The sequence below is a fragment of the Rousettus aegyptiacus genome, unplaced genomic scaffold (assembly GCF_014176215.1).
Source record: "Rousettus aegyptiacus isolate mRouAeg1 unplaced genomic scaffold, mRouAeg1.p scaffold_m13_p_3, whole genome shotgun sequence".
NCBI lineage: Eukaryota > Metazoa > Chordata > Mammalia > Chiroptera > Pteropodidae > Rousettus > Rousettus aegyptiacus.
The window spans coordinates 139431790-139457468 of record NW_023416306.1 but is presented as its reverse complement, the minus strand read 5'-3'; the positions used below and the strand labels follow the sequence as shown (position 1 = coordinate 139457468).

At 35.1% G+C, this 25679-nt stretch overlaps 1 protein-coding gene and 1 non-coding gene across 3 annotated transcripts in view; both read left to right on the top strand.

Moving 5' to 3' along the window:
* DLGAP5 (DLG associated protein 5) overlaps positions 1–25679 on the top strand; it is a 36684-nt gene that overhangs the window by 4149 nt on the left and 6856 nt on the right. Inside the window, exons 3-15 of one of the 2 annotated variants that reach the window (XM_016144888.2) lie at positions 3862–4055; positions 6270–6332; positions 7423–7507; positions 7593–7715; positions 8489–8559; positions 10490–10767; positions 11659–11786; positions 12195–12318; positions 13851–13936; positions 14662–14822; positions 18996–19085; positions 21707–21926; positions 24613–24799. In XM_016144888.2, coding sequence (XP_016000374.2) covers positions 3862–4055; positions 6270–6332; positions 7423–7507; positions 7593–7715; positions 8489–8559; positions 10490–10767; positions 11659–11786; positions 12195–12318; positions 13851–13936; positions 14662–14822; positions 18996–19085; positions 21707–21926; positions 24613–24799 — 1810 coding nt within the window. Of the gene's footprint in view, positions 1–3861; positions 4056–6269; positions 6333–7422; positions 7508–7590; positions 7716–8488; positions 8560–10489; positions 10768–11658; positions 11787–12194; positions 12319–13850; positions 13937–14661; positions 14823–18995; positions 19086–21706; positions 21927–24612; positions 24800–25679 lie in introns of those variants that run through there. The other variant, XM_016144889.2, reaches the window with a different exon arrangement.
* Positions 9137–9210, top strand: TRNAG-UCC. The gene has a single exon. It is a non-coding gene; the product is annotated as a tRNA-Gly (tRNA).

The window sequence follows — 25679 nt, the reverse complement described above, 5'->3', positions numbered from 1 at the left end:
TGTGAATTCAGGAGTTGTCAACTTTTACACTGTGTTTGAAACTATAAAACTGGATGTGGTTATCTAGAGATTTGGTATGGAAAAAGGAGAGAACACGTGTGAGCATTCCAACGTTTAGAGGGTGAGGACATGAAGGGAAACTAGCAAAGAAACGAGGAGCAATGCAAATAAAGAGTTTAATCGGAAAGTGGTATCTTAGAAACCAAGTGAGGCAAGCATATCAAAGATGACGTCCAGATTGATTATGTCAGTGCTTCTTGTTAGGTCAGGTAATATTAGAAATGAGAATTTGAACTTCACTGTAGAGGTCACTGGTGATCTGGATAAATGGATTTGGTGGGGTGAAGTTCAGGGAATGAAAGCCAGATTAGCATGTGTTCAAGAATGGCAGTATCACCTAGAATATATGCTTGCCCCTGAAGTTGAACATGAGTCTCATCAAACCCTTAAATATAACTTCCAGTTTATAGAAAACATGAGGGCTGGAGGAATGAGCCAAAAACAGGAAAAAAGCCAATAGACAAATGTTGAGTGCAGGACATTCTGTAGGACAACTGACTAGCTTTTGTTGATAAGATAATGACATGAAAAGAAGGATGGGGAGGAAGATTTGTTTTAGATGAAGAGACTTAAAAGATATCCAAATACAATATGTGGAGCTCGCTTGGTTCTTGATTTGAACAAATGGTTAAAAAAAAACACCAATAAAAACCTATTTGAAACAGGAACTCTAAACTTAGTGCCTATAACAGATGATAAGATGGAATTACTGCTTTTGTTAGGTATAATAATGGTATTGTGGTTATGAAAGAAAATGTCTTTATTTTTAGAGATGCATTCTGAAATATTTATGGGTGAAGTTTTGTGAATAGAATTTGTTTTCAAATACTTCAGACAAAAGTAAGTACAGCAAAATGTTCATAATTATATAATCTAGGCGATAGGTATATGGGGTTCATTATACCCTACTTGTGTGTATATTTGAAATTTTTCTTAATTCTGAGGAAAAAAAACAGTGAAGAAGGATGGAAGTAAAAGAATTGGAAATAGAGATAGAGATAACTCTCTTGAGAATGTTGTCTTAAGCCGAAATAGACCAATGAAGCAAGTAGCTCTATGGGGATGTGGGTTGGGAGGAATTACTGTGTGTTTGTAATTTCATGATGGCAACAAACCCAGTATAGAGAGAAAATAGATGAGTGATAGTAAAATAATCACTAGTATAATCAAATAGTTAAACTACCAGAAGAATGTCCTTGAGTAGGTGAGAAGGAATAGCATCTAAAGCCAGGTGGAGAGGTTGGCCTTAGGTAGGGGCTCAGCTAGAAGTGAAGGTAAAGGATATGAGCTCAGATGCCAGGATGGGAACTTCGAATGCAGGCGGGAGAGGATCTGTTTAAGGCTCGAGGAGAGGATAATGTATGAAATAGTAATTCAGTAGAATGAGAGCTTAATGAACAAATGGGAAATACAGGGTCCAACTGAGGTTTATAGTTATAAATAGAGATGAGGTAGCATGCTTCAGTGTATTTTTCCAACCCCATTCAGTTATGTATTGTAGGTAGGAGGTAACCAGAAAGTGGCATTTAATCAGAGATGGAATTTGGCCAAGGTGCAAGACAGTGAGGGACTTGAAAAAAAAAAAATTATGATGATGATGAATCATGGAATCTAAATTGGATAAGAAGAAACTTGAGAACACAAGGAAGGTAAGAGACAGTAAAAAGATATGCAGATCAATAGAGTGTAGGTCTATTTGGTGGTGCCAAAGGGTTGTCGGAAAGATGATAATCAGTGAATTGCTTGAAATTGGGCTTATGGAGGAAGTACAGTAATTCATTGATAATAATGATGTCTCAAGTGCCTAGCTGTCTTAGATGAATACAGATATGACAAGTTATTGGTCCTTTCAGCCCTTGAAGTTTCTAGCAGGGCCTGGATTGATTAGAGCCCCCTTTTTGGCAGGTTGCATTTGATCACAAACAGCTTCTGTTTAGTCCAGTGTGCCTTGTAAATGCTATTTTTTATGTATTCCACAATATGAAAAGGTTGAAATACTGGTATGGATGTGACCATGGAAATGGGTAGCTGAGGTATAGTAGAAGCAAGATCTTTGGAGGAAAGGAAGCCTGAGAATTGAGGGGCCAGGGAATTGGAGGGGTCATCAAGATTTGTACAAGAATAGTGTTGGAGACAGTGCCAATGACCTAGGAGCTATATAGCCTTCAGAGCACAAGGGAGAAACCTGGAGGGTCTATAGATGACAAATTGGGGTGCTTGATAGTATTATCTGATGACATGAAATATAAAACTGGGATCTTTGAAGAGGAAGAAATGTTGGGAAGCAGTGATAAGGACACCACTCCTCCTTTAGGCTCAGTGATATTACCAGTGTGGAAGAAAAAAGATAGTCAAATAATCAACTACTTGAGAAGAAAACTAGGTAAACAGTGTCTTCAGGGGAAAGCCAGGTTTCAGTTACATCAGGAGATGAAGGGAACAATCAGAGAAGTTGGGGACATAGGGCTTTTATTGATTGACTACTTTGTCTTCTGAGCTTTTCTACGTTCTGTTCTCTGCCTGGATTATCTTTTTTAAATAACTTTATTGAACTATAATTCACATACCATAAAATTCATCCCTTTAAATATATGGGTTTTTTAGTAAATTTACTGAGTTGTACAGCTATATATTTGGATCATTTTTAACCCTTACCTAGTGGACAAACATATACTCATTCTTCAGAACCCTTCTCAGGTCTTCTCTCTTCTGAAAAACTTTTCCTTATCTCCCCAGATTTATACTGATTCCCTGGCATGCACATTCTCCTACTTTTTAATCCCTGCTAAACCAAACTGAATTGTGTTCACCTCCCCTTGGTACTGTGAGCACTTCACGGGCAGAAATTCTCTTACTTTTTCTTACTATGTAAGATTGTCTGGCACATAGTAGCCACTCAAATTTTTCAAACCAGTTTACGTAAACATAGAATATGTAGGTAGAAACATACGTTGAGAGTCGTAGGTGGGAGCTAGAGACACTGACAAGTAGCTTTTAATATCAAAGAAAAAATTATATTAGTTACCCCAAAACTTAGTGGCTTAAAACAACAAAAAATCATTTATTATTTCTCACAATTTTTGTGGGTCAGGAATTTAGGTGTGGCTCAGCCAGGCGGTTCTAGACATTGTAGTCAAGATATCATCCAGGAATGCATCCAAAGGCTTGAATGAGCCTGGAGAATTGGCTTCTAAGATCACTTACATGACTGGCAGGTTGCTTCTGGCTTTTGGCAGAAGGTCTTAGTTCTTTGTCATGTAGACACATAGGGCTGCCTCAGTGTCCTTAAGGCTCTACATGGCCTCTGGCTTCCCTCAGAGCAAGTGATCCAAGAGAACAAGGCAGAAGCTGGAATGCCTTTAATGAGGCATTGGAAGTCACACTCCATCATTTCCACAGTACTTTCTTGGTTACACAGGTCAGTCCTATTCGGCGAGGGAGGGGATAGCACAAGGGCATGGCTCCCAGGGGGCGAGAGTCACTGGATGTCAGCTTAGAGACTGGTCCTCAAAGAATTTAATTTAGAAATGTGATAATACATGTTTAGTATGTAGTAAGCAGTTAATACATATTTGAACAAGTGAAGGCAAAGGGAATAGAGATTTTAAAAGAATGGGGATTGAAATAACTTGTGGTTAGTGTGCTAAGGAATGAACAAGAAGTTTCCAAAAGCATCTCTTAGTAGCAGTTGAAGTTAGACAAAATGATTTTTTAGATGTTTGCATAACTTTTTCTCTGAAATGTTTTGTATACTGAGTTGGTGCTTTTTTTTTTTTTTTTTTTTTTTTTTTTTCTGCTTAGGGTCAGCGAAAACTCTTCTAGGTGATCAACGGAAACAAATGCTCCAGAAATACAAAGAAGAAAAGCAACTTCAAAAATTGAAAGAGCAGAGAGAGAAAGCTAAACGAGGAGTATTTAAAGTGGGTCTTTATAGACCCGATATGCCTTGTTTTCTTTTATCAAACCAGAATACTATGAAAGCTGAGCCAAAAAAGGTAAACTTAGTATCCTAACTTGACATAGAGGAATAGTTCCTTTTGACCAGAGTTTTCTTAAAAGATTACACTTGACTTTAGCCAAAAGGCTGGGAAGGAATTCCTTAAGAGATTAAATGGCTAAAATAACTGGTTTCCCTTAGTCCCTCTGTTCACTTAACTAATTTGGTGGGAGGTGGGAATGACATTAATAGTAGTTCAGAAAATGAAAATCAGATCTCTCAGTGTAGCTATATGTAGATAGAAATAGGATAAAACTGGGAAAGAGAGTAGAGCCCGGCTTAACAATGGATGCCATGCTGAAGGATTTGGTGCTTATTCTGTGGGATACAGAAAGTCAAGAGAGGCTTTTAAATGAGGTTGTACCATTATCAAATTAACAGTGCAGGAAGATTACCCTAGTTTTGAAGACTGTAGTCTGGAAAGGGAAGCATTTATGGAAGAACAGTTAAAAGACTCTGTGAAGGAGTGAGACAGGGTAAGTGGACTGGGCGGTGTGTTTAAAAGGCAGAAATAGATGTAAGACACCTTTAGAGATAAATTTGATAGGTGACCAAGTAGATAGTGGGGAATAAAGGAAATTTAAGAGTTAGAGAGAAGATGATTCTGATAATAGTTTGAACCCATATGAATTTCGCTACTGCTAAAAAGATGAGGAAGGCAAGGATAATGCTTCAGTAGGTACATTTTAATACTGCTCCCCACCTCCTGCCCCCCGCCCCTACCCCGGCCCTTTAAACCTGTTTGGGCCATTTAGATAACAGACAGTGGCATAAAATTTGGAAATCAGGATGGAGATCTGTTGGGAATATTTTGGGAGTGTGGCTGGGTGTTTAACTTGCAGTATTAAACAAAATCACTCCAATAAGGATATATAAAATTATGAAAGAATAAGGTCCAGAGAGCACATTCAGGTAGGTGGAAGTCAGTTATTGGCTGAGGAGGGCTGGTCAGAGCGGCAGGAAAGCTAAAATAGAGCATAGAAGCTAAAGGAGGGGTGATCTAAAGGAAGAGAATGGTTAGTGAATCAGGAAAGATGAAGTTTGAACAGAAGAGGCTGGAATTGTAAATTAGGTAGTGACTGATGATTTGCTATTTTAAGGATATGTATAAAGTTCTCATTTTAAATATATGTTTGAAAGTTGTTGACTGTATACACATTCCTGAGTTAAATAAGAATTGAATAACATAAAGGCCCAAGATAATTGCCTAGTTTTCTTGGCTTCATGAATTTCATTGATTCATCTGTTGGATCTTTATTTACTCTGTGTTATGACCTTATGATAATGTGGAAGAGACCAAAATTAATGGAACATAGCTCAAGGGGGAAAGATATAGATAAGTATATTCTATATATGTTAGAGGAGAGAGAAACTGTTTATGTTTGAGGAACATCAAAGAAGACCTCTTGGAAGGGGTTAGATTTAATTTGGCTTTTCAGAATATGCAGGATACCAATCATTGGTCTAAACGTAAACAACAATTTACAAAGTGTTATATATAGTGGGAGAGACATCAATGTGCTAAGTAATAAATTCACCAGTAATTGTTTTTTATTCTGTTTAGATAATTGCCACTTTTGAATTTTGCTTCCGTCATACACTAGAGAAAAGCCTAATGTGTTCAATGTAGGTTTTCACTGGGTTTTGGTGAAGAAGATGGCTTCTCATCTGAAGAGAAGACTGATTATGCTTTTTAAGAAATTTGCAGAGTTGATAAAAACCTTACCACTTTTTGATCAGTCTTTCTCATGCTGGATTTTTTCCATATTTTGTCATCCGTTCTCCATTTTGTTCTCGACAATGGACAAGGGCATAATCATGAGATTTGAAGGCAAATTGTCCATGCTAGGAGAGTAAGCTATACAGTATCTTTTCATAAATAAAAACAATATCCCAGTTCTCTAGTCTGTTCATCTATCCCCTTCCAAATAGGGCCAGCTCATCACGTTAACGAGTATTCTTAATACCTAGAAAACATGGTTGGAAATTCGTTCTCTCACTGAGAAACATGAGTACATTTTTAAGCTATTAAATATAACTTAAATCAAGCCAGATGAGAAAAAATAGTAATTTAAGTTAACAAGTATTTTTTTTTACCATAAATGATTACAGATAGTTTAACTTTAAAATGGGAACTTTGCTTTGTAATGAGACATGGAAGTAATCTTGCAAGTTTATTTTTAAAAATTTATGTTCTCTCGACTGTTTTAAGGCTGTTCCATCTTTTGTACGGATGACAAGGTCAAGGACCAAAGACCAAATGGAGCTGGTTAAGGTAGAGTTGATAGTAGATAACTGTTTCTAAAATGACTAGTTGTGCTTTCTTTTCTCTGAGTAAGTTCATTTTTAATCTAATATCAGCTTCAAATATAGTGATTATTTTTACTAGAGTTAATAGTACCCAAATCACTGTTATTAGCATGATGACATAGAGCAGTTTTGGCTAAATGCTAAGGAACTGTTTACTTAAAATAGTTTTTGCCCAGACATCCCTTTATGAGATCTATGCCAAACTCTGTCTTTAGTAGCATGTTTGTTTGTTTGTTTGTTTCTTTACTGGGCTTCTATTATGCATTCCATGTCACCATAAAATGCAGATAGGAATATATAGCACACAGGTGGGTGTTATAAACTTATAGGTCTTTAAAACACCATTATGGGCAAAGTTATTCAGTTATTACTAAAGTGAAGTGGGTAAGGGGTAAGTAGTGTGCTTCTTTTCCAGGCGAAGTAGCTTAGTTTCATGTATTCAATAAATTTGAGTCACTACCATGCTCCTTTATGCTCTAAGATATAGTAGTGAACAAAACAAACAACATTCCCTGTTTTCATGTGAGCTAGGCAATAAAATAAGTATATACTATGTTAAATGGTCATCAGTGTTATAGAGGAGATGAAAAAAAGAGAGAAGGAAGATAGGAAGTACCACAGTAGATGTAGAGTAGAATTCTGATTGAGCCTCACTTAGACGGTGGGATTTTGAATGAAGTCTTTAAGGAAGTGGAAGAGTATACTATGACAAAGAGCTCTAGCCAGGAAAAGAAGTTTCTGGATAGAATTCAAAGGTCTTGAAGTGAAAACATGCCTGGTATGTTTAAGGATTCTCAGATGATTATAGTCAGCTCTTTTTCATACCTTAGGTTATTAGCATTTTCTAAATTTTAGGTTTCTAAATAAGCTTTCAGGAAAATTTATATAATGGAAAACTTTTTTTCTTTTTCCCATTTTATTTGGGGTAGCGGATTTTTTGCTGGATGATTTTACATTAGTCAGATTCCCCATGAGGAGTCAATTTACAGTTGAAAAAATGTGGTGGTTTGATTCATTATGCAATTAAATCACATAGCACCTAATCTTTCAAACAGATCGATAATGGGAGTGATGTTCGAGCAACTCGACCTAATCAAAGACAAACTTCTGAAAAGAAGGTGTTGGACAAAGAGAAAAAAGGTAGGAATATTAACAATCATAAGCTCTGATATTGCCACAGCAATAATAACAAAAAGCATTTGATATGATTATTTTTTTCCCACAGCTGTACAGCCTGTAATGCCCACGTCGGTGAGAATGACTCGATCAGCTACTCAAGCAGCAAAGCAAATTGCCAGAACAGTCTCTTCTACTACAACTAGAAAGCCAGTGACAAGAGCTACTAATGGTAAGAACTATTTCTTAAATAGTGACTGAACTGGAAAGTTTTGGTTCTTGAGGTTTTTTGTGTTCAGTTTTTCAAATCATCATGTACCTCTTTTGAGTAAGAGAGGAGGAAATGGGGGATTCTGGTTCTGTGGCCTGACATCCAGTTAGCATACAGTGGATCCTCAAACACCGAAGTATCTGACTTGGTATAAGCAGTGCTTCAAAGTGAAAAATTAATAGGCCCAATAAATTATAGTCCATCCATTTGGTGGAATACAGTGTAACCACTTAAAACAATATTATGATAAAACACTTACATGGTTCACATTATGTTAAATGGGGAAAGAAAAACAGGTCAAAACCTGAACAGTATGATCACAATTCCAAAATGTGTATGTGAATATGTGAACATAGGAAAAAAACTGGGAAAAATGTACTCCGAAGTATCAACAGTAATTATTACTGAGTAATGTATGATTTTTTTTTTTGATTGTTGTTTTTGTGCTTTCCTTTATTTTTCTAATTTTCTATAATAAACATGTATTTGATATTCAGAGGTAAAAGGTAAACTACTTCAATACCCATATTTTGTTTTGAAAACATGTGGCCTATACTTAGCAGGAAATTTTATCTTTTTTTATCCTATTTTATAATATGACTTTTAATCATAAAATTCTTTAAGATACACATTCCTATTGTTACCTTTTTTTTCCTTTCTCAAATTACCTAGTACTTTAAACGCAGCATTTTCTATCTAATCAAAATGGATGACTTATTTCATTTTTATTTTAGATAATGAAGCAGAAAGAAAGGCAACAAATCAAGGAAGACCTGCCAAAAATATAGAAACTAAACGTGACAAGGTAGAGTACACACATCTGTTTAAATTTAGCTTCTTTGAAAATCTCATTGCTACTTTCATAAAGTTGAAATTAAGCATGCAGAACTGCTTCAAGAGATTAACCTACATGTGTGTTAAAACCTCTTGAACCATAAAGAAGCATAAGTGTTTACTGTTGTTGTTTTTCAGGTGTCTTACTTCAGAGATTTATAGGCAGAGAAAACATAATATGGTTAACAGGAGATAGAAAAATATAATCAAAACACAGCTAAAGGAAACCTTCATATGAGAATTAGCTTTAATGGAGTAGGGTGGAATGCATTGACTTTGGATATAATTAAGCCTGAGTTTGAATAGTGTCTCTTTTTCCAATTAGCTATGTAACCTTGGACAAGTTATGAGTTTGATTTTCCATCTCTAACGTGTAATACTTATACAGGCTAGTATTAAGAATTGAATAAGCTAACATTCTGCATAGGGCCTAATAGAGTCTTCAAAAAAGAGCCACCATTTTGAAGACCCTATCCCTTGGTTTATAATCCATGCTACAATTTCATAATCTTAAAAAAAAAACAAAAAACAAAAAAAAACTTGGGGGTGGCTCCATAGTGTAGTGGTTAGCACGTCTGCTTTCCACACAGAAGGTCTTGGGTTCATGCCCCAGGTGGAGCCACAGACCATACCCCGGGAGTGCCATGCCCACTGGGTGCACCAGACCCTCTGAGTGCGCCAGGCGCGAGCACTTGGGAGGAGGCACCCCCCCTTCAGAGATCCAGTTCTAAAGGGGAGATGGCAACATCCATAGGTCAGGGGTGGAAGTAGCAGTGCAGGGAGTGGGGGAATAAAAAGTCATGCCAAAGTGTAAGAAACCTGACTAGATCCTTACCAAAAATCAAACATAGACCCTCCATGAAGGCAATATAGGCTGACTCTTCACAGACAAGCAGCTGTACCTCATAGCTCCTCCCCTGAGATTGATTTTCTCTTTAAGGATTATCACTAGTTTTTACTTTCAATCCCACGCTGACCTCAGGGACAGTGTTACCCTTAAACCTTGTCCAGGTTGAAATAACTCTGGTTTCAGTTCATGTGTTGTTAAAAATCAGAAACATAAAAACTTCTAAAAATTATGCCTAAACGGGTGAGTGGGATGGGTCAAGGTGGTCAAAGGTACAAACTTGCAGTTATAAAATAAGTAGGCCCTTGGGATATCATGTACGAATGGCATGGTGACTAGGGTTAATTATACTGCGTTGTATATTTGGAAGTAGCTAAGAGAGTAGATCTTAAAAGTTTTTCATCATAAGAAAAAGTTTATAACAATGAGTGGTGATGGATGTTAAGTAGACTTATAGCAGTGATTATTTTGCAATATACACAAATATTGAATCATGTCGTACACCTGAAACTAAATAATGTTAATATGTCAATTTATCTCAGTTAAAAATACAATTTTCAAAGTAACGATTAAATTGACTAAAAAAAATAAAATATACTTCACATCTTATAAGAGTAATCTTATTGTGTCACATCGAAAAATATTCTTGTTCATATGATAAAAGATTTGGTCCTTGACAATATGTTCATTAAGTAAACATTGGATTTCTGATTCTCAAATCATTGTAATTACCAACATAATTTAAGTAAAAAGATTTGTTAGGTGAGTAAATTATTCCACCTTAATGTTCATATGTTTTAATTTGTTGTAATACCTAAAACCTATCATTTAGTTTTTTAAATAAGGGCTGATTCTCTCCCTTTCTGGATCGTAGCAATGGTTAAGTGCAGCTGGTCTTCTGATTCCATGTATATATTTAATTGTATTTGTTTTTGTCTCTAAAATTAGGTAAATGAACATATATCTCAACTTTTACATTTTCAGGCCTGTCAAAATTGGTCAAACATATCCTCAGAAGAGAAATTCTCACTCTATTTTGTTTACTCACATCTAGGGCATTTCTTTTCAAGTCGATAGTGAAGAAAATAATTTGGATTCACAAACCAGTGCAACAAAAAATGGAGTGGATCCAGATGGAGTCTTATCAAAAATGGAAGACTTACCTAAGACAAATACTTCAAAAATGAAAGGGAAGAATTCCTTTGCACCCAAAGATTTTATGTTTCAGCCACTAGATGGTCTGAAGACCTATCAAGTTACACCTATGACTCCCAGAAGTGCCAGTGCTTTCTTGACACCCAATTACGCCTGGACCCCTTTAAAAACAGAAGTGTAAGAATAATATTAATAATGGATTTCTTGCTAAGGTGGATAACAAATGCCTTTCTTCGATTTTCCTATACTTTTTTAAAGTTATTATTTAGTAAATAAATGATGTGATTTATAAATCATGAAAATTTGGTCTTCTAAAAAAATTTTTCAGAAGGCTACAGTAATATATTTGACAGTTGTTATTTGTTTGTTTTTAGAGTCAAAAGGAAAGTTTATTAGAAGAGACAAAACACACTACAAATGGAGTGGTTTCCTCTCAGAGGCAGAGAGTGAAAGGGATAGAGAGACAGTGACAGTGGAGACCAGGACAGTGAGAAAGACAGAGGAAAGGCACAGAGAGGGACCGTATTTGACAGTTTTGATAATTTCCTGTATGTTGCTACTATTTTCATGGTGCAATTTGCATTTCTTTTTTTTTTTTTTGCTTTAATATGTGACTTTATTATAATACTTAGAAATAAATTTTTAGAAAGGAAAAATTGCTGTAATACTATAGTTCAGACATGGTTTGGGTTTTTGTTTGTATTTTTTTTGCTGAGTATTACTTCAGAAAAACTAAAGACAAAAATGATTAACTTGCAAAGTGGGGGAAAAAATCAGTCGGAATCTTTTAAAAGGAAGGACAAAGCTGTTTTGCAAAGACCAGCTGGCAGCAGATTTACTAAAAACTGCTGAGCAGCATCCAGGACAAGTAAGTGCTTATATTCTACTAAGAGATCTTCAAAATCTTTGGATCTCATTACAGTTAGTAAAGATGGACATTCCCACTTATAGGTGTTTAAAAATTTCCTGTATAGAATTAGACACATTTAGAAAAAGATAGAAACATTTCAATTTTATCCCATGTTTTTAAAAAGCAACATAATTTTGTATTTTTGCTGTTATCTTTAGTGATAAGACTCAAGAAGCAACAAAAGAAATTTCGGCACAAAAATTTAAAACTTACTCTGCCAAGACAGTGCATCAAGATTCAAATAAATTGCAATGTCCTCTGGATTCTCTAACAGTTTGGAATAAAGGTATGGCATTTTGATTAAATTTTTTCTTGCTTTTCTAGATTATGATCTATCAGAGGTTTGTTTTAGAGCCCTCTTCACCATCTTATTTAGGGATATAATCTCAGGGTCAGAAGAGATGGAAAAGCCTGGGGGAAGATGGGGGGCGGGGAGGAAAGAAAGGAGAGAGAGAGGAAGGCGGGGAGAGAGAGAGCCGGAATGAAGAATACAGACTGCAAAGAGGGGGAATAAACTTAAATTCGAAGAGATACTTTAGAGGAGATGTGTTGCATGAAATTGATGCAAAAATAAAAATTTTAAGTTCAACATTGAAAAAATTCGAAGGATTTAAAACAATTTGTCTTGTAGGGGATGTCATTTTAAGAGGTGCTGCTTTGAAATGTATATATTAATATTTTCTTTAATCTGTAGAAAATGTCTTAAATAAAAATGAAACTACTAAAAATTCAAATGGCCTTCCAATAAATGAAGTCCCATCACTTGAAACACATGAAGACCAGGTACCTCAGCCACAGCATGATGTGCCATATTTCAGGTTTGTCCATTTGTCCCTGGTGTGAGAATTTTGTATTAATGTCTAGACATTTAAAACCAAAATTAAACTATTTTAACTTAATATAATAGGCGAATTTCAGGGAAACTGACTTTGAATGATTTCCAGAGATTGATAATACATATGTAGACAAATGTAAACATTTTTTCTTTTTTATGTATACAATAACATACTATTCTGTTTTCAATTTCTCTTAAATGTAGGAGATAATCCATCTTGAAGTACTTGAAAAGCTTTCTCATGTTATTATTTCGTGTGTGTGTTTTAGTGGCCATATAGTGTCCAATTATATGGATATACTTCAATTGACTTAATAGGTCACTGTTACTGGTTATTTACATTGGGTTCACTCTATTACTGTCACTCAACCTTGGATGCTTTTGAGTTCTCTCAGGTGCAAGTCTATAAAGACCTCAGTTTACATTCCTTATAGCAAAGTATGGGAGTTCCTATTTTCTCATACCTGTATTAACCCCACAAAGAAACTAAGTTAATGTTTATTATACAAAAGAAGGTAGGAGGCTCTTCAGCCCCCATGAGATAGGACTATCTTTCCCCCAACTGTGAAGAGTGAAGATTAATATCCTATTTGGGAAACCTTAACTGTTTCACTTGAATGCCTTGGAAACAAAAGAGGGCTCCAATTGAAGAAAGGTACCAAAACTCCACATCACACAGGAGATGATTACATACCATTATTCTCTAGTGGATATAACTGGAAAATTCTCATACCTTTTCCAATGCAATGTTAACAATTTTTTGAGCTTTGCCAGTTAAATAAATGAGATATATTATCTTGCTACATTTCTAATATTCATTTGCTCTATTCTGAATATCGTTTTATGTATTTAAGAGCTATTTCAACTTGTTTTTAGGACATGAGGTTTTAGAATTGTAAGGGATTTTAGAGATTAGCTAGTCCATTGTGTTGTTCAACTGAGACATTGAGAAAATGAGCAATTTACTCAAGTAACGTCAGATCCAAGCCAGGTCTCACTTCTCATTAATTAAGTTGTTCTCTGTTATGCCACTAGATATAAACAGCTACATTTTTTTTTTTACAAGGAAAAAACTAGCCTCAATTTCTCCTGCTAGGATGCTTTGAATAAAGAAACAGATTAAATTTACCTTAGGCCTGGGTTTCTCAACTTTTGCACTACTGACATTTTAGACCGGGTAACTCTTATTTGTGGGAAGCTGTCCTGTGTGTTGTTCGATGTTTTGTAACATCCCTGGCCAGTAGCACTCCTATAGTTTGTGATAATCAAAAATGCCTCCAGATATTGCCAAATGTCTCCCTGGGGGCAGAATTGACTTCATCTGAGAACCACTGCCTTTGGATAGGCAAAGACTAATGTTTAGAGAGAATCTGTAAAATCCTATCACTGTAATTCGAGACTGAACAGTTAAGTATCAACTCTGGGAAATTAATATTGTATAAGTATCATAATGTTAATACTCAGATGTTAGTGTGAGAAATGTTTGTAAAACTAAGTTGTATGTCATAATTTTAGAAATATTCTCCAGTCGGAAACTGAGAAATTAAGTTCATACTGCCTTGAGTGGGACAGGAAGCTTGAATTGGACATTCCAGATGATGGTGAGAGAATGTGTTTTTTTTATGTCTTTTTTTTGTTTATTTTAATATGTTTACATTTATTTGAAACATCAAAATCTAGTGTTATCCAACTTTATACTTCCATTTTTATTCACAATAGCAACAAATTTTCATATCTAACATCTCTGTGCTAAAATGATAAACGATTTAAAAATCGTAATAACTAGAATATTGACTATCATTCCTGAGAGTTAGATGTTTGTCTATTATTAGATTTTCTTGATATGACTATGAGTGACATCCCTATCTGGTAGTGTTTAATTATACAAAATTTCTGAAAGAAAATTATGTAAATCAACATAGAACAGATTCTCTGAAAAGTTTCTTAACTTACTTGTATAGGATGCTGTTTAGAAAGAATCATTTGTGTGTGGTCAGTGTAAAGCCCTTCTTAAATACTGATATGCAATGAGTTTTTTGAGATTCATTCTTATAAAATACAAGGAGAGGTAGAATGCTGTTTGCTATGTAGTAATGTGTGTGAAAATGAATATTGATAATCTTTAGCAGTAATCGAAGTAGATAGTTAATATTCAGTATTTGTATGACAATATTTTGTAGTAGCTATTTTCGGTTTTACTTTAAGGTAAGAATTTGATTCTGTAAGCCCTAGGATATTTGGGGTGAGGTCTTCTTATCATCTGGTTGGCTTGCAATAAAGGTCCTGTTTTGCCCTTTAACTTTTAAAAACCTCTTATTTCCTTCAGTTAAAGATCTTATTCGCACAGCAGTTGGCCAAACAAGACTCCTCATGAAAGAAAGGTTCAAACAGTTTGAGGGACTGGTGGATGATTGTGAATATAAACGAGGTAAAAAGGAGACTACCTGTACAGATCTGGATGGATTTTGGGATATGATTAGTTTTCAGGTATGTGGTCAAGTATATTGAATACATTAACTTTTAAGTCTTTTTTCTTTTTTTTTTAATGTGATACTGGACGTTAAATGGGATATCAGATAGTACTATAAAGTACAGTCTAAATTTTACTACTAATGTCTCCTTATCACCCATATTGTTAGAATAATTTCTGTATAGGTTGGAAAAGGAAATTGTACTCAACTTTTCATGAGTTTACCTAACAGTTATTGAGTTCCTACTATGTGCCAGGCATTGTAGTAGGAGTTGTTAATAAGGCACCTTTTTTGTCCCAGGGGAGTTTTATATTTTCATTAGTGAGTCAGACACAATATGTAATTCCAATCTAATGTAAAAAATGCTATAATAGAGGGAATTACTAGGAAGATCAGTAAAGGTGTGGGAGGAGATGAGACTTTCTTGCATTTTGAGCTCATTTTAGAAATAAGCATTATAAAATACTCTTTTAGGAACTGGTAGCCAGCAATCACTCTACATTTGTGGAAATCCTCAAACTTGAAACAAAGAGGCTAAAGCAAATAGGAAGAAAGAGACCAGACATTTTATCTGGCAAACAAGAAAAAAGAATATTCAGAGAATAACAAAAATAGCTCTTCAAAGTTAAAAATTATGAGAGCAGAAGCCTAAAATTCATTATAAAGTTGCGATCTCCCATAAAATAGAGCAAAAAGAGATTTAAAAAAAAATAAGAGAGAAAAAATAAGAAAATTAAGTGGACCAGTCTAGGAAGTATAATATCCAAATAATAGGAATTCCAGGTAAAGATAACAGAAAAAATAAAGAAGAAATAATCGATGAAATAGTTTAAATTTTTTTCCCAGAACTAGAGGACCTGAATTTCAGACTGAAGGAGCCTGTTAAGTTCCCAACTTGTGAGTTAGAGTAGACACACACTAATGCACATCATTAAATAGAATTGTACAGCTCCTGGGATAGAGAAAACTCTAGAAGCTTCCAGAGAGAGAAAACAAGTTTCATACAAAGGGTCAAGAATCAGAATAGCTTTGGGCTTCTCAACAGCAGCATTGAAAACTGGTAGGACAATGACTTATGAGGGAAAAATAACTTCCAACCTGGAGTTTATACACAGCCAATCAAGTATGAGGGTGGAAACATATTTTTTAAGACACATATAGTCTCAAGTTTTACCTCCTAATCTTCCTCAGAAAACTAAGTGAGAATGTACCTCAAAAAAATGAGGAAGTAAGCCAAGAAAAGGGAAGGAAGTGGGGCTGATTCTGAGAAGGCTAAGGAAGTCGTGACTGAGGTGAGTCAAGAAGGTTGCCGCAAGCTTCAGGAACAGTAGTTCGAATTGGAGCAGGAAGACGAGGGCTTTGTAAGAACTGTCTCTGTGAAGCTGTCTGAATAGAATTCTTGATAGATTTGTTTTTGTAATTGTATTAAGAAATTTAATTGTATTTGCAGAATTTAGAGGAGAATTGATAGTAGAGACATTAAAAAAAAAAAAAAAAACTAAACGAAAAGCAAAACAATTTTTAAGTCTAGAGAAAAAAGTGAAGACACAACAATCCCAGTAACTATATGGCCCAGATGTGAATAAGTATTAATATAGCCATAATAATGTAAGCGTAACTTTATGACCAGTTTTAATATATTTACCAGTTCTTATAATAATGAGTTGGTTCATTAGCATTCTTTAATGATGACCAATTTAATGTTTTTTAGTATCATTATTAATTTATGAATTTAAAGGTATTCAATGCGTTTACATGGTTTACACTTATTTTTATTGATGCTTGTTTCCCAGCTTTGGCTAGTGGGAGCCTCTCCAAGTTGGCTCATGAGGCCTTTATTTTTTTAAAGAGCTGTATTGAGATATAATCTATATTACAAAATTTGTTCATTCTAAGTGATTCAATGATTTTTAGTAAAATTTACAAAGTCGTTCAACCATCAGAACAATTCATTACCACAAAAAGATCCACCTGCCTGCGTGTAATCAATGCTTTTGCTACTCCCTTTCCCGGAGCTACTATCACTGAAGATTTGCCCTTTCTGGACATTTCATATAAAACGGAACCATACAATATGTGGTCTTTTGTATCTGACTTCTTTCACTTAGCATATTTTTGAGCTTTCTCCATGTTGTGGCTTGTTTCTGTGCTTTGTTTCTTTTCATTGCTAAGTAGTAGTCCGTTTTATGGATATATCATTCTTTATTCACCAGCTGATGGATCCTTAGGTTGTTTCTGCTATTTGGTGGTCATGAATAATCTTTTAATATTCACATATAAGTATTAGTGTGGACGTGTGTTTTCATTTCTTTTGGGTAGATATCTAGGTATTCCTGGATCATATGGTAAATTTATGTTTTAACTTTTTAAGAAACTGCCAAACTGTTTTCCAAAGTAATTATAACCATTTTACATTCCCATCCACAATGTATGAGTGTTGCTATCTCTCCACATCCTCACTAGTACCTGTTATAGTCTGTCTTTTTTAGTATAGCCATCTTATTGGGTATGAAGTATCTCATTGTAGCCTTGATTTGCATTTCCCTAATAAGTAACGATGTTAAGCATCTTTTCATATTCTTATTAGCCATTCACATGTCTTCTTTGGTGAAATGCCTGTTCAAATCTTTGACCTATTTTTTAATTGGGCTTGTCTTTTCATTATTGAGTTGTAAGTGTTCTTTATGTATTCTGGATACCAGTTCTTTATCAGAAATTTAATTTGCAAATATGTTCTCTCAGTTTGTGGCTTGTCTTAATTTTCTTAATGTTGTCTTTTGAAATGCAAACATTTTTAATTTTGATGAAGTTCAATTTATCAATTTTTTTTCTTTTAGTGTGATTTTGGCATCATAACTAAAAACTCTTGGTCTAGCCACAGGTCACAAAGATTTTCCCTTATGTTTTTTTCTAAAAGTGTTTTAGGTTTAGCTCTTGCAGTTAGGTTTATAATCCATTTGTAGTTCATTTTTATATGTGGTGTAGGGAAGAGTCAATTTAAATTCATCTATTGTGCATATTCAATTTTCCCAGTATTGTTTGTTGAAAAGACTATCCCTATTGAACTTCACTGGCACTTTTTTGGAAAATCAATTAGCCATAAGTGTAATCCTGAGTCTTTCTGACATTTAAATTTTTTGAGAGGTTGAGAGTACCAATGTGTATAAATGCATAGTAAAGGAACTCAAAGCATGTTTACCAAACTACTGACAGGAGACTGGCCATACCAGAAGAATGGGTATCATACATTCCCATCCTGCTAGTACATTATTTGAATCTTTTAAAATGAGATTGTGTCAAAAGAATGGAAAGGCAAGCCACAGTTTGGTAGAAAATATTTGCAAAAGACATTTAATAAAGGATTGTTCTCCAAAATAGACAAAAACCTCTTAAAATTCAACAGTAACAACACAAACAACCTGATTTAAAAATGGACAAAAGAACTGAACAGATACTTCACCAAAAGAAGGTATATACAGTAGGTAAGCATATGAAAAATAAAATGTTAAACATCATATGTCATTAAGGAATTGTCAATTAAAACTACAATGAGATACCACTACATACCTATTAGAATGGCAAAAATCCAAACCACTGACAGCACCAAATACTGGTGATATGGGGAGCAACAGGAACTCTCAATTCATTGCTGGTGGGAATGTAAAATGGTACAGACTCTGGTAGAAAGTTAGGCATTTTACTATAAAACTAAATGTACTTTTACCATATGATTCAGCAATTACACTCCTTGGTCTTTTCTCCAAAGAGTTCAAAACATATGTCCACACAAGAATGTGTACAGAGATGTTTATAAAAGCTTTATTCTTAATTGCCAAAACTGGGAAGCATAGATAAACAATTAGAGAGAGACAGAGAGAGAGAGAGAGAGAGAGAGAGTTCACATTGTGTCATTTAGGATGTCTCTCCTACCATTTTAGTGATCAAAAATAATTTAGGAGAGTTATTCATATGACATCCTTTACATAGATTTTGGAGATTTTTAAGACCAAAATAATAATGAACAATTTTACCTAAGAATTCTTGATTTGAATACTAAATTGAGAATGACTTAGTCTAATTTTATATATCACCACTCCAAGTCACTCAATTCCTTCTGAAGCCTCAGTTCCTTAGTTTGTAATATTAATATGGTTAGCATTAATCTGATAAATTTATGCTTTATTAACAGATAGAAGATGTAAACAAAAAATTCAACAATCTAACCAAACTTGAGGAATCTGGATGGCAAAACAATACTATAAACAAAAAGGTTGTTCGGGTAAGTTTGTGGTTTTATAATAAAGACTCTTCTACCTTAATGAATTTTTATTTTTAAACTTTAAAAACATTTAGCTTCAGAAATTAAATTAGGGTGCCTCAGGAGCTTCTAAGTTGCTAAATAGTAGGTATGTGCATATTTGTTTTATTCTTTAAACCATGCTTATATATATTTTTTACTACTATAGATAATTTATATATACTTACTAGGTACCAAATGTTTTTCCAAGTACCTTGCATGAATTAACTTATGTAATCTTCACAACAATAGTCTGAAGTAAGTGCTATTATTCCCATTTCACAACTGACGAATCTGAGGCCCAGAAAGTTTAAGTCACTTGCTCGAGGTGGGGCTGGGTTTCAGGCCACACTCTCTCATTTCAGAATCCATGTTCGTAGCCATTTGGTCATGTCGCCCTTGTTTTATATACTCTTTTGTGTGATACATTTTGAAATGAAAGAATTTCTTAAAAAGGAAAGAACAGTGGCTCTTTAGACCATCTGCTTTCTTCCATTTAGTCTATCTTGTAAAATTTCCTATTTTCTCTGTAAAATTGGCTTTATTAACATGACAAATTCCATTCTTATCTATTCATAGCAAATTTTTTTCTAGCAATGTTTTAACTCAAAGTTTTTGGTCCAAATGAATACTTCTCTAACCACCTTGGAACATTGCCAGTTTTTCTTTCAGAAAAATGCCTTTATAAAATCCGGTTTCTGGATTGGTACTTTATTATACTATGTAATCCAAATAAAAACTCCGTTTTGAATCTGTTGAAGATGTTTTGAAAGAACCTTATTATAAAATTATTTTAGTAATGAAGTCTCATGTCAGGGACTCCGAGGTTAGCGATGGAATTGATTGAATGAATCTCAAATCTACTAAACAACAAAGGATACTTGAACAATTTCAAGCCACTGTGTGTATTTCTTACTGAGTACGTAGTCCTAGAAATATTAATATCATCAGTGATGCAGATAATGGCTGAAACAGCATAGCATTATATTAGGGCCTTGTAATTCTGTCTCTTATCACCAGGTGTCTCTCTTCCCCTACTTTATTTTATAGGCTACTGTTAAGATTATCAAACAAATAAAACTAATCTTTCACCTGTACTTGATACCGTTCCCTCCTGACTCTTATTCGTTGACCTCTCATTCCATTAGTTATCATTGTTTTCCCTTTTCCTCTTTCTCATCAGTTTTAGGAATGTTTAAGGGTCTTCTCTTTGTTTACATTAAACAAAAAACAACTAAACCTATGATGTCTACACCTCCCTCTAGTTATCTCTACTCCGTTCCCATTTCCTTCCCAGTCACAGACAAGCTGCCTGAAATAGCTGCCTATACTCTGTCTTCATTTTGAGTCTTCTCTCTCTAACTCACTGTAATTCAGCTTCACCCCTCTCTGTGCCTCTAGAACAGTATCATCAAGATTATTGATTTACCAGTTGCTGAAGTTATTAGACAATTATACAATAATCCCTTTGCAGTGTTAAATACAGCCTACTTGCTCTTTCTTAAAATTATATTCTACTGATTTTCTTCCTACTTCTGTGCCCATTCTTCGGTCATGTTTGCAAGTTTCCGTTTTTCCATTTATCCCTTCAATGTGTGTGATATGCAGAATTCCTACCTCAACTTTCTTCTCTCCTTCTATATTCTTCTTGTGCAGTCTTACCCACCCTGTGGTGATTCTCAAATCTATATTTCAAACCACACTATTGTTAAATTCTTGCTCTAGATAGCTTAAAATTAGTATATCCTAAACCGAAATAATCACACACACCGATGTATCTGTCTCAGAGAATGGGACACCTATTAGGTGTCCAAGATAGACACTTGGATATTTTTTTGTTTTTTTCCCTTCTCTATTTCACCATCTGCACCCCACATACCTTTAATACACCAAGTCCTCTTAATCATACCTCTTAAATATATCTTTACTTTCTTCCATTTTTTACTCAGTTTAACTACCTATCATTTTTTTCCCATTGCAGTAGTCTCTTTCCTGTCTTGTAACCCTCCAATCTATTCTCCAGGCTGTAACCATAGTGACCTTTGTAAAGCACAAATCCAATACTGTTAATCTCCTGATTAAAAATCATCAATAATCTCTATTTTTTTGTCCTCTGTATAAATGTGGCTCCTTAAAATGGTTACATGCAAGGGATTTTATAATCTAGCTGTTGCTTATCTCTTGCCAACTCCTCTCTGCTTTCTTTCAATTCTGGTTTTGTAAACTTGCTCTCCTTTCTACCTAGCCCTTTCCTTACCTCATGTTTTTAAGCCTGGCTAACTGTGATTCAGCTTAGTGCTACTTCCTGTAAGCCTTTCTTGATGCTTTTGAAGATTGATTTAGGGGTTATCCATATGTTTTCCTACGATTCTCTGAATTTGTCTCTAATGTGACATTTATCCTTCTTGGTGTCCTTATCTAGCTCTTAGCTCCTTGATGGCAGGAACTTTTTCCTTTATCTTTGGTCCTCAGCATTTTTAGCATATACTAGGAACTTGATAAGTGAGTGTATGACGAATATGTGAAATATTTTATGTATGCTTTGTTTTTCTTATAAGATGGTAATGAGTAGCTTTAATAAATGTCATCATTTCTTTTTGCAGAAAAAAGTTGTCTCGTGTGTAGCAAGTAAACCAAAACAGGATGATAGTGGAAGAATTGCAGCAAGAAATCGCCTAGCTGCGATAAAAAATGCAATGAGAGAGAGAATTAAGCAGGAAGAACATGCTGAGGCAGCAGCCTCTGTAATGCCAAAGGAAGTTGATAAAATTGTGTTTGATGCTGGATTTTTCAGAGTTGAAAGTCCCGTTAAATCGTTCTCAGGTTAGTTTTTCTACTGAGACTATTTAAGAGAACTATTTGGTTGAATGGGAGGTTGTATAGGAAGTAAAAAATAGGTTTCCCATGAACGGTTATAAGCTCTTTCTTATTTCTGGAAAATAGACTGCTAGCTCACATACAAACACATGCAAATCGCATTTCAGTGGGTATGATAAGATTACTTTAGGTGCCACAGATATTCTGAAATTGCATTTATATTTTCTAAGTGATTTCACATCTGTTATTACCACTTAACTTCATAATCCTGTGAAGTAGATCACAGGGTCCCAAGAGGTAAGGGATATAATGGGAGCATGAGAAGTTCGGTGATTTTCTTTATTTTCTTCAGGTTAGTTAGAAATTGGATTACAACTTAAGATTCAAAGGAAATTTAGTCATAAAACTATCTGTACCTCTCTAGCTGTGCTTTTAAATGAAACTTATGGAAGAGGGGTTGGTTTTATTTCCATTTGTATTAAAACTTTTGCTCAGATCTTTTTGAAACACAATATACTAATTTCCTGATTTCAAAATAATCCATTGAAACCAGTTTTTAACATTTCAGGAAACTATTCTAACTCTAGTTGTATTTTTCAATAGCAATTTTTCACCAACTGTCCTTATTAGAGTGAATTTATTTATCTTGATTGAATTTATTTATCTATAAACCATAGAACATGAGGCTGCGGTTGAAGTAATCTGTTCCTTATATCTCAGTAGACACTACCAGTGCTCTTCAGTGCTAGATATTTGTTTTCCAGGGGCAAGGGTCCAAAACCTCTTCAAGTACTAATCAGCTGAAGGGCTCGGTATTATTTTACTGTGTCTACTAGGAAGTTTTCTAAAAACTTGAGCTGCTCTCTTATATTTATATTAAAATGTAAATTTATCATTTTAGGTATATTTTAACCTCTCTGTCAGCTTAGGTGTCACACCCGGTTCAGTTTTGCTTTGTTTCCTTTACTTGAAGCAGCCGCATTCCCTGCATACTCAGGAATTGCCTTGCCGCTGGTAACATGGCTCCTTGCTACTTCTCAAGGATTCTAGCAGTTTCCACAGCTTTGAGCTCATCACTGCCTGTTCTTTCATGGACCCAAGTCTGCACTCGTGACTATAGGGAGATTAAGGTTTATGACAAAATCTGATCTTTTTTAAATTGAGTTTTAGTTATAGAACACATAGTTTATATGAGGCTTGTTACAAAGCAGAAGTCCCCTGCAAAAGCTCTTCTCATCCCATTTGTCACTACCTACAAGCAACTACTTTTAATTCTTTTTTTTTTTTCAATTTTAGTTGACTTACAATGTAATATTAGTTTCAGGTGTACAACATAGCGATTAGTAATTCTTGACAGTCTTGTACTCTTCAGTTGTTTACGGCCTTCTCTAAGCAAGGCATAGGGTTTTTTTCTTGAATTATTTCTTTGGTTTACTCTTCTTGGTTCTGATTTTTCTTCCAGAAACACATTTTTCTCTTGGTAAATAGACTATTTTTATCATTCTTCCTCATTCTTGTTTTCTTCTACTTTCCGAGTTGCCTCAACTGCATATTGGCTATCACGTTTTTAATTCCCGAGAGCCCTTTCTCATCCTCCAAATATTTTATTACTGTCTGTACTTGTTTCATAACTACACAGTCTTATCTTTCTGAGGACAGTAATGATTGTTTTTATGTTTTCTTCCCCCTACGTAATCACTATTTGTTGTTCCAAGGTAGTTTCATCTGTTTGGTTTTGGCTTCTCTCTCTCTCATTGAAGACTTTCCTTGCCTGCTCATGGTTAAGAGCAGGGCTCTGCATGCAGCAGTGGGTATGGTCTTCACTGTGGGGTGGTTTAACTGCAACATTAGGCAGGGAACTTGCATATCACTGTTTGTCTTTTCTCATGGGCTAGATTCCCCAGAGAACATTCTTTCAATCTGTTGCCTGGAGGGTTAATTCTGGCTGTTAGTCTTTCAGGAGCCATGTTGGGGTGGGGGAATCTGAGTGTCTCCACAGTTTATTTGCAAATAGTCATTTAATCCGCTTGTTTTCCATATAGTACCCATCTATCAATCTTACCCGGTATCACCTAAACCAGACACCCTCTGTTTCACCTTTATTGGGAAATAAGCCTCTAAGTTTTCTGATTTTGGTGGTGGAAAGGGGAAGGTTACATTTGCCCAGCTGTGCAGAATGAGGAAAAAAACCTGGGTTCTAACTGTTCTTTAAAGTGACTGAACCAATCTTCTTATTTTTAGCTCCATTTTCATCTCCACTTCCAGAGATACTTGAGACCATTTATTTTTTTGAGGAGTGCTGTGGTATAAATTGGGTTGACTCTCATCTTCCCTCACTGGTTAGTTAGGATTTATTTTCTCAAGTTCACCAAGTAAGATTCCACTCACCTATCTACATTACAGCTTCCAAAATTTTCTGGTTATTGTCTCTTTTTTAGTTTCCTTTGTCCTTGTAGCATTCTGCCTTTCAAGATTATCTCTTACTGCTTATAGTGGTGGGATGTTGAGAGGAAGCAGAGTCTAACGTGTGTGTTCAGTACTATCTAACTGGGTGTTTGACTTTAACAAACATCATTTTGCAGTAGAAATAGGGTAGTTGGTAGGGGAATAAGAATTTGTACTGTTTTCCAAGTTACGATGAAAAGTGAATGAAAGAACTTTTTGGGATTGAGGTGATTTCTCCGTCTTCTAGGACTTTCTGTCTCTTCTGAACATCTTTCCCAAAGGCTTAGAACACCTAAGTCTGTAAGCAAAGCTGTGTCTGAGATCAAGGCTGAGGTGGGCCCTCTAAGAAAAACTACATCACCAGAGACTCCTCAGAGTACCGGAAGTGAACATGGTGATAAGAAGACTTCACTTTCAAATATTCCTGAAAACAGGTATTTCTTTAATGTGTCATCAAGAGTTTAATAGGTGACATTGAGTTCTACTTAACTTCACAATTACCCTGTAACATATAGGCAATACTTCTATTTTATAAATGAAGAAACTGAGACTTAAGAGTTCAGATTGGTAATAGTCATATTTAGATAGCCATAGTTAATTCTGCAGAACTAAGAGGAAACAATATAGTGTCCTTCAGTGCTAAATATACTGCAACTTTGGTGTTTGACAGATCTGAGCTCAAAACCAGCTGTATGACATACCAGATTTGAAATATAGGGACAAGTTAATTAAATCACTTAACCTCAGTTAAATCATCTACCAACAGCAGTGCCGATGCCGCTCTACAAGGTCATCGAGAGGCAGGCACTTTTTTACCTGCCTTGATGAAGGATACCTTGAGATTGGTGTCTCGACAGGTGGCAGAGCGTAGAGAAGGGGGAGCTTATGCATACCGAATAATTTTTATGGGCTAGCTGTGGTTCTAGGTTCTTAGCATGTGTCACCTCATTTACTCCTTGTAGCAACCCTGGGAGGTACTATATCCCCATTCTTCAAGTGAGAAAACTGGAAAAATTACAAACTACCCAGATTCAGCTTATAATCAGTGAAACTGAATGCTGCTTAAATTCTTTCTACTACACAGTACTGCCTCTGCCAGAAATATAAGAAAAATATTACTTTAAAATAAGTAGGAAATAAAATTGTAGTCTGGAGCCAAGAGGGGACTGTTAGATTTGTTATCATTTTGGAGATGGGACAACATTGAATGCTCAGTCATCGCAGAAAACAAGGCTGTCAAAAATATGAAGAACACCCTATAAGTTGAAATCGGGGAAACAAAAGTTATTCTTAAATACTTCATGGAATAAGAAT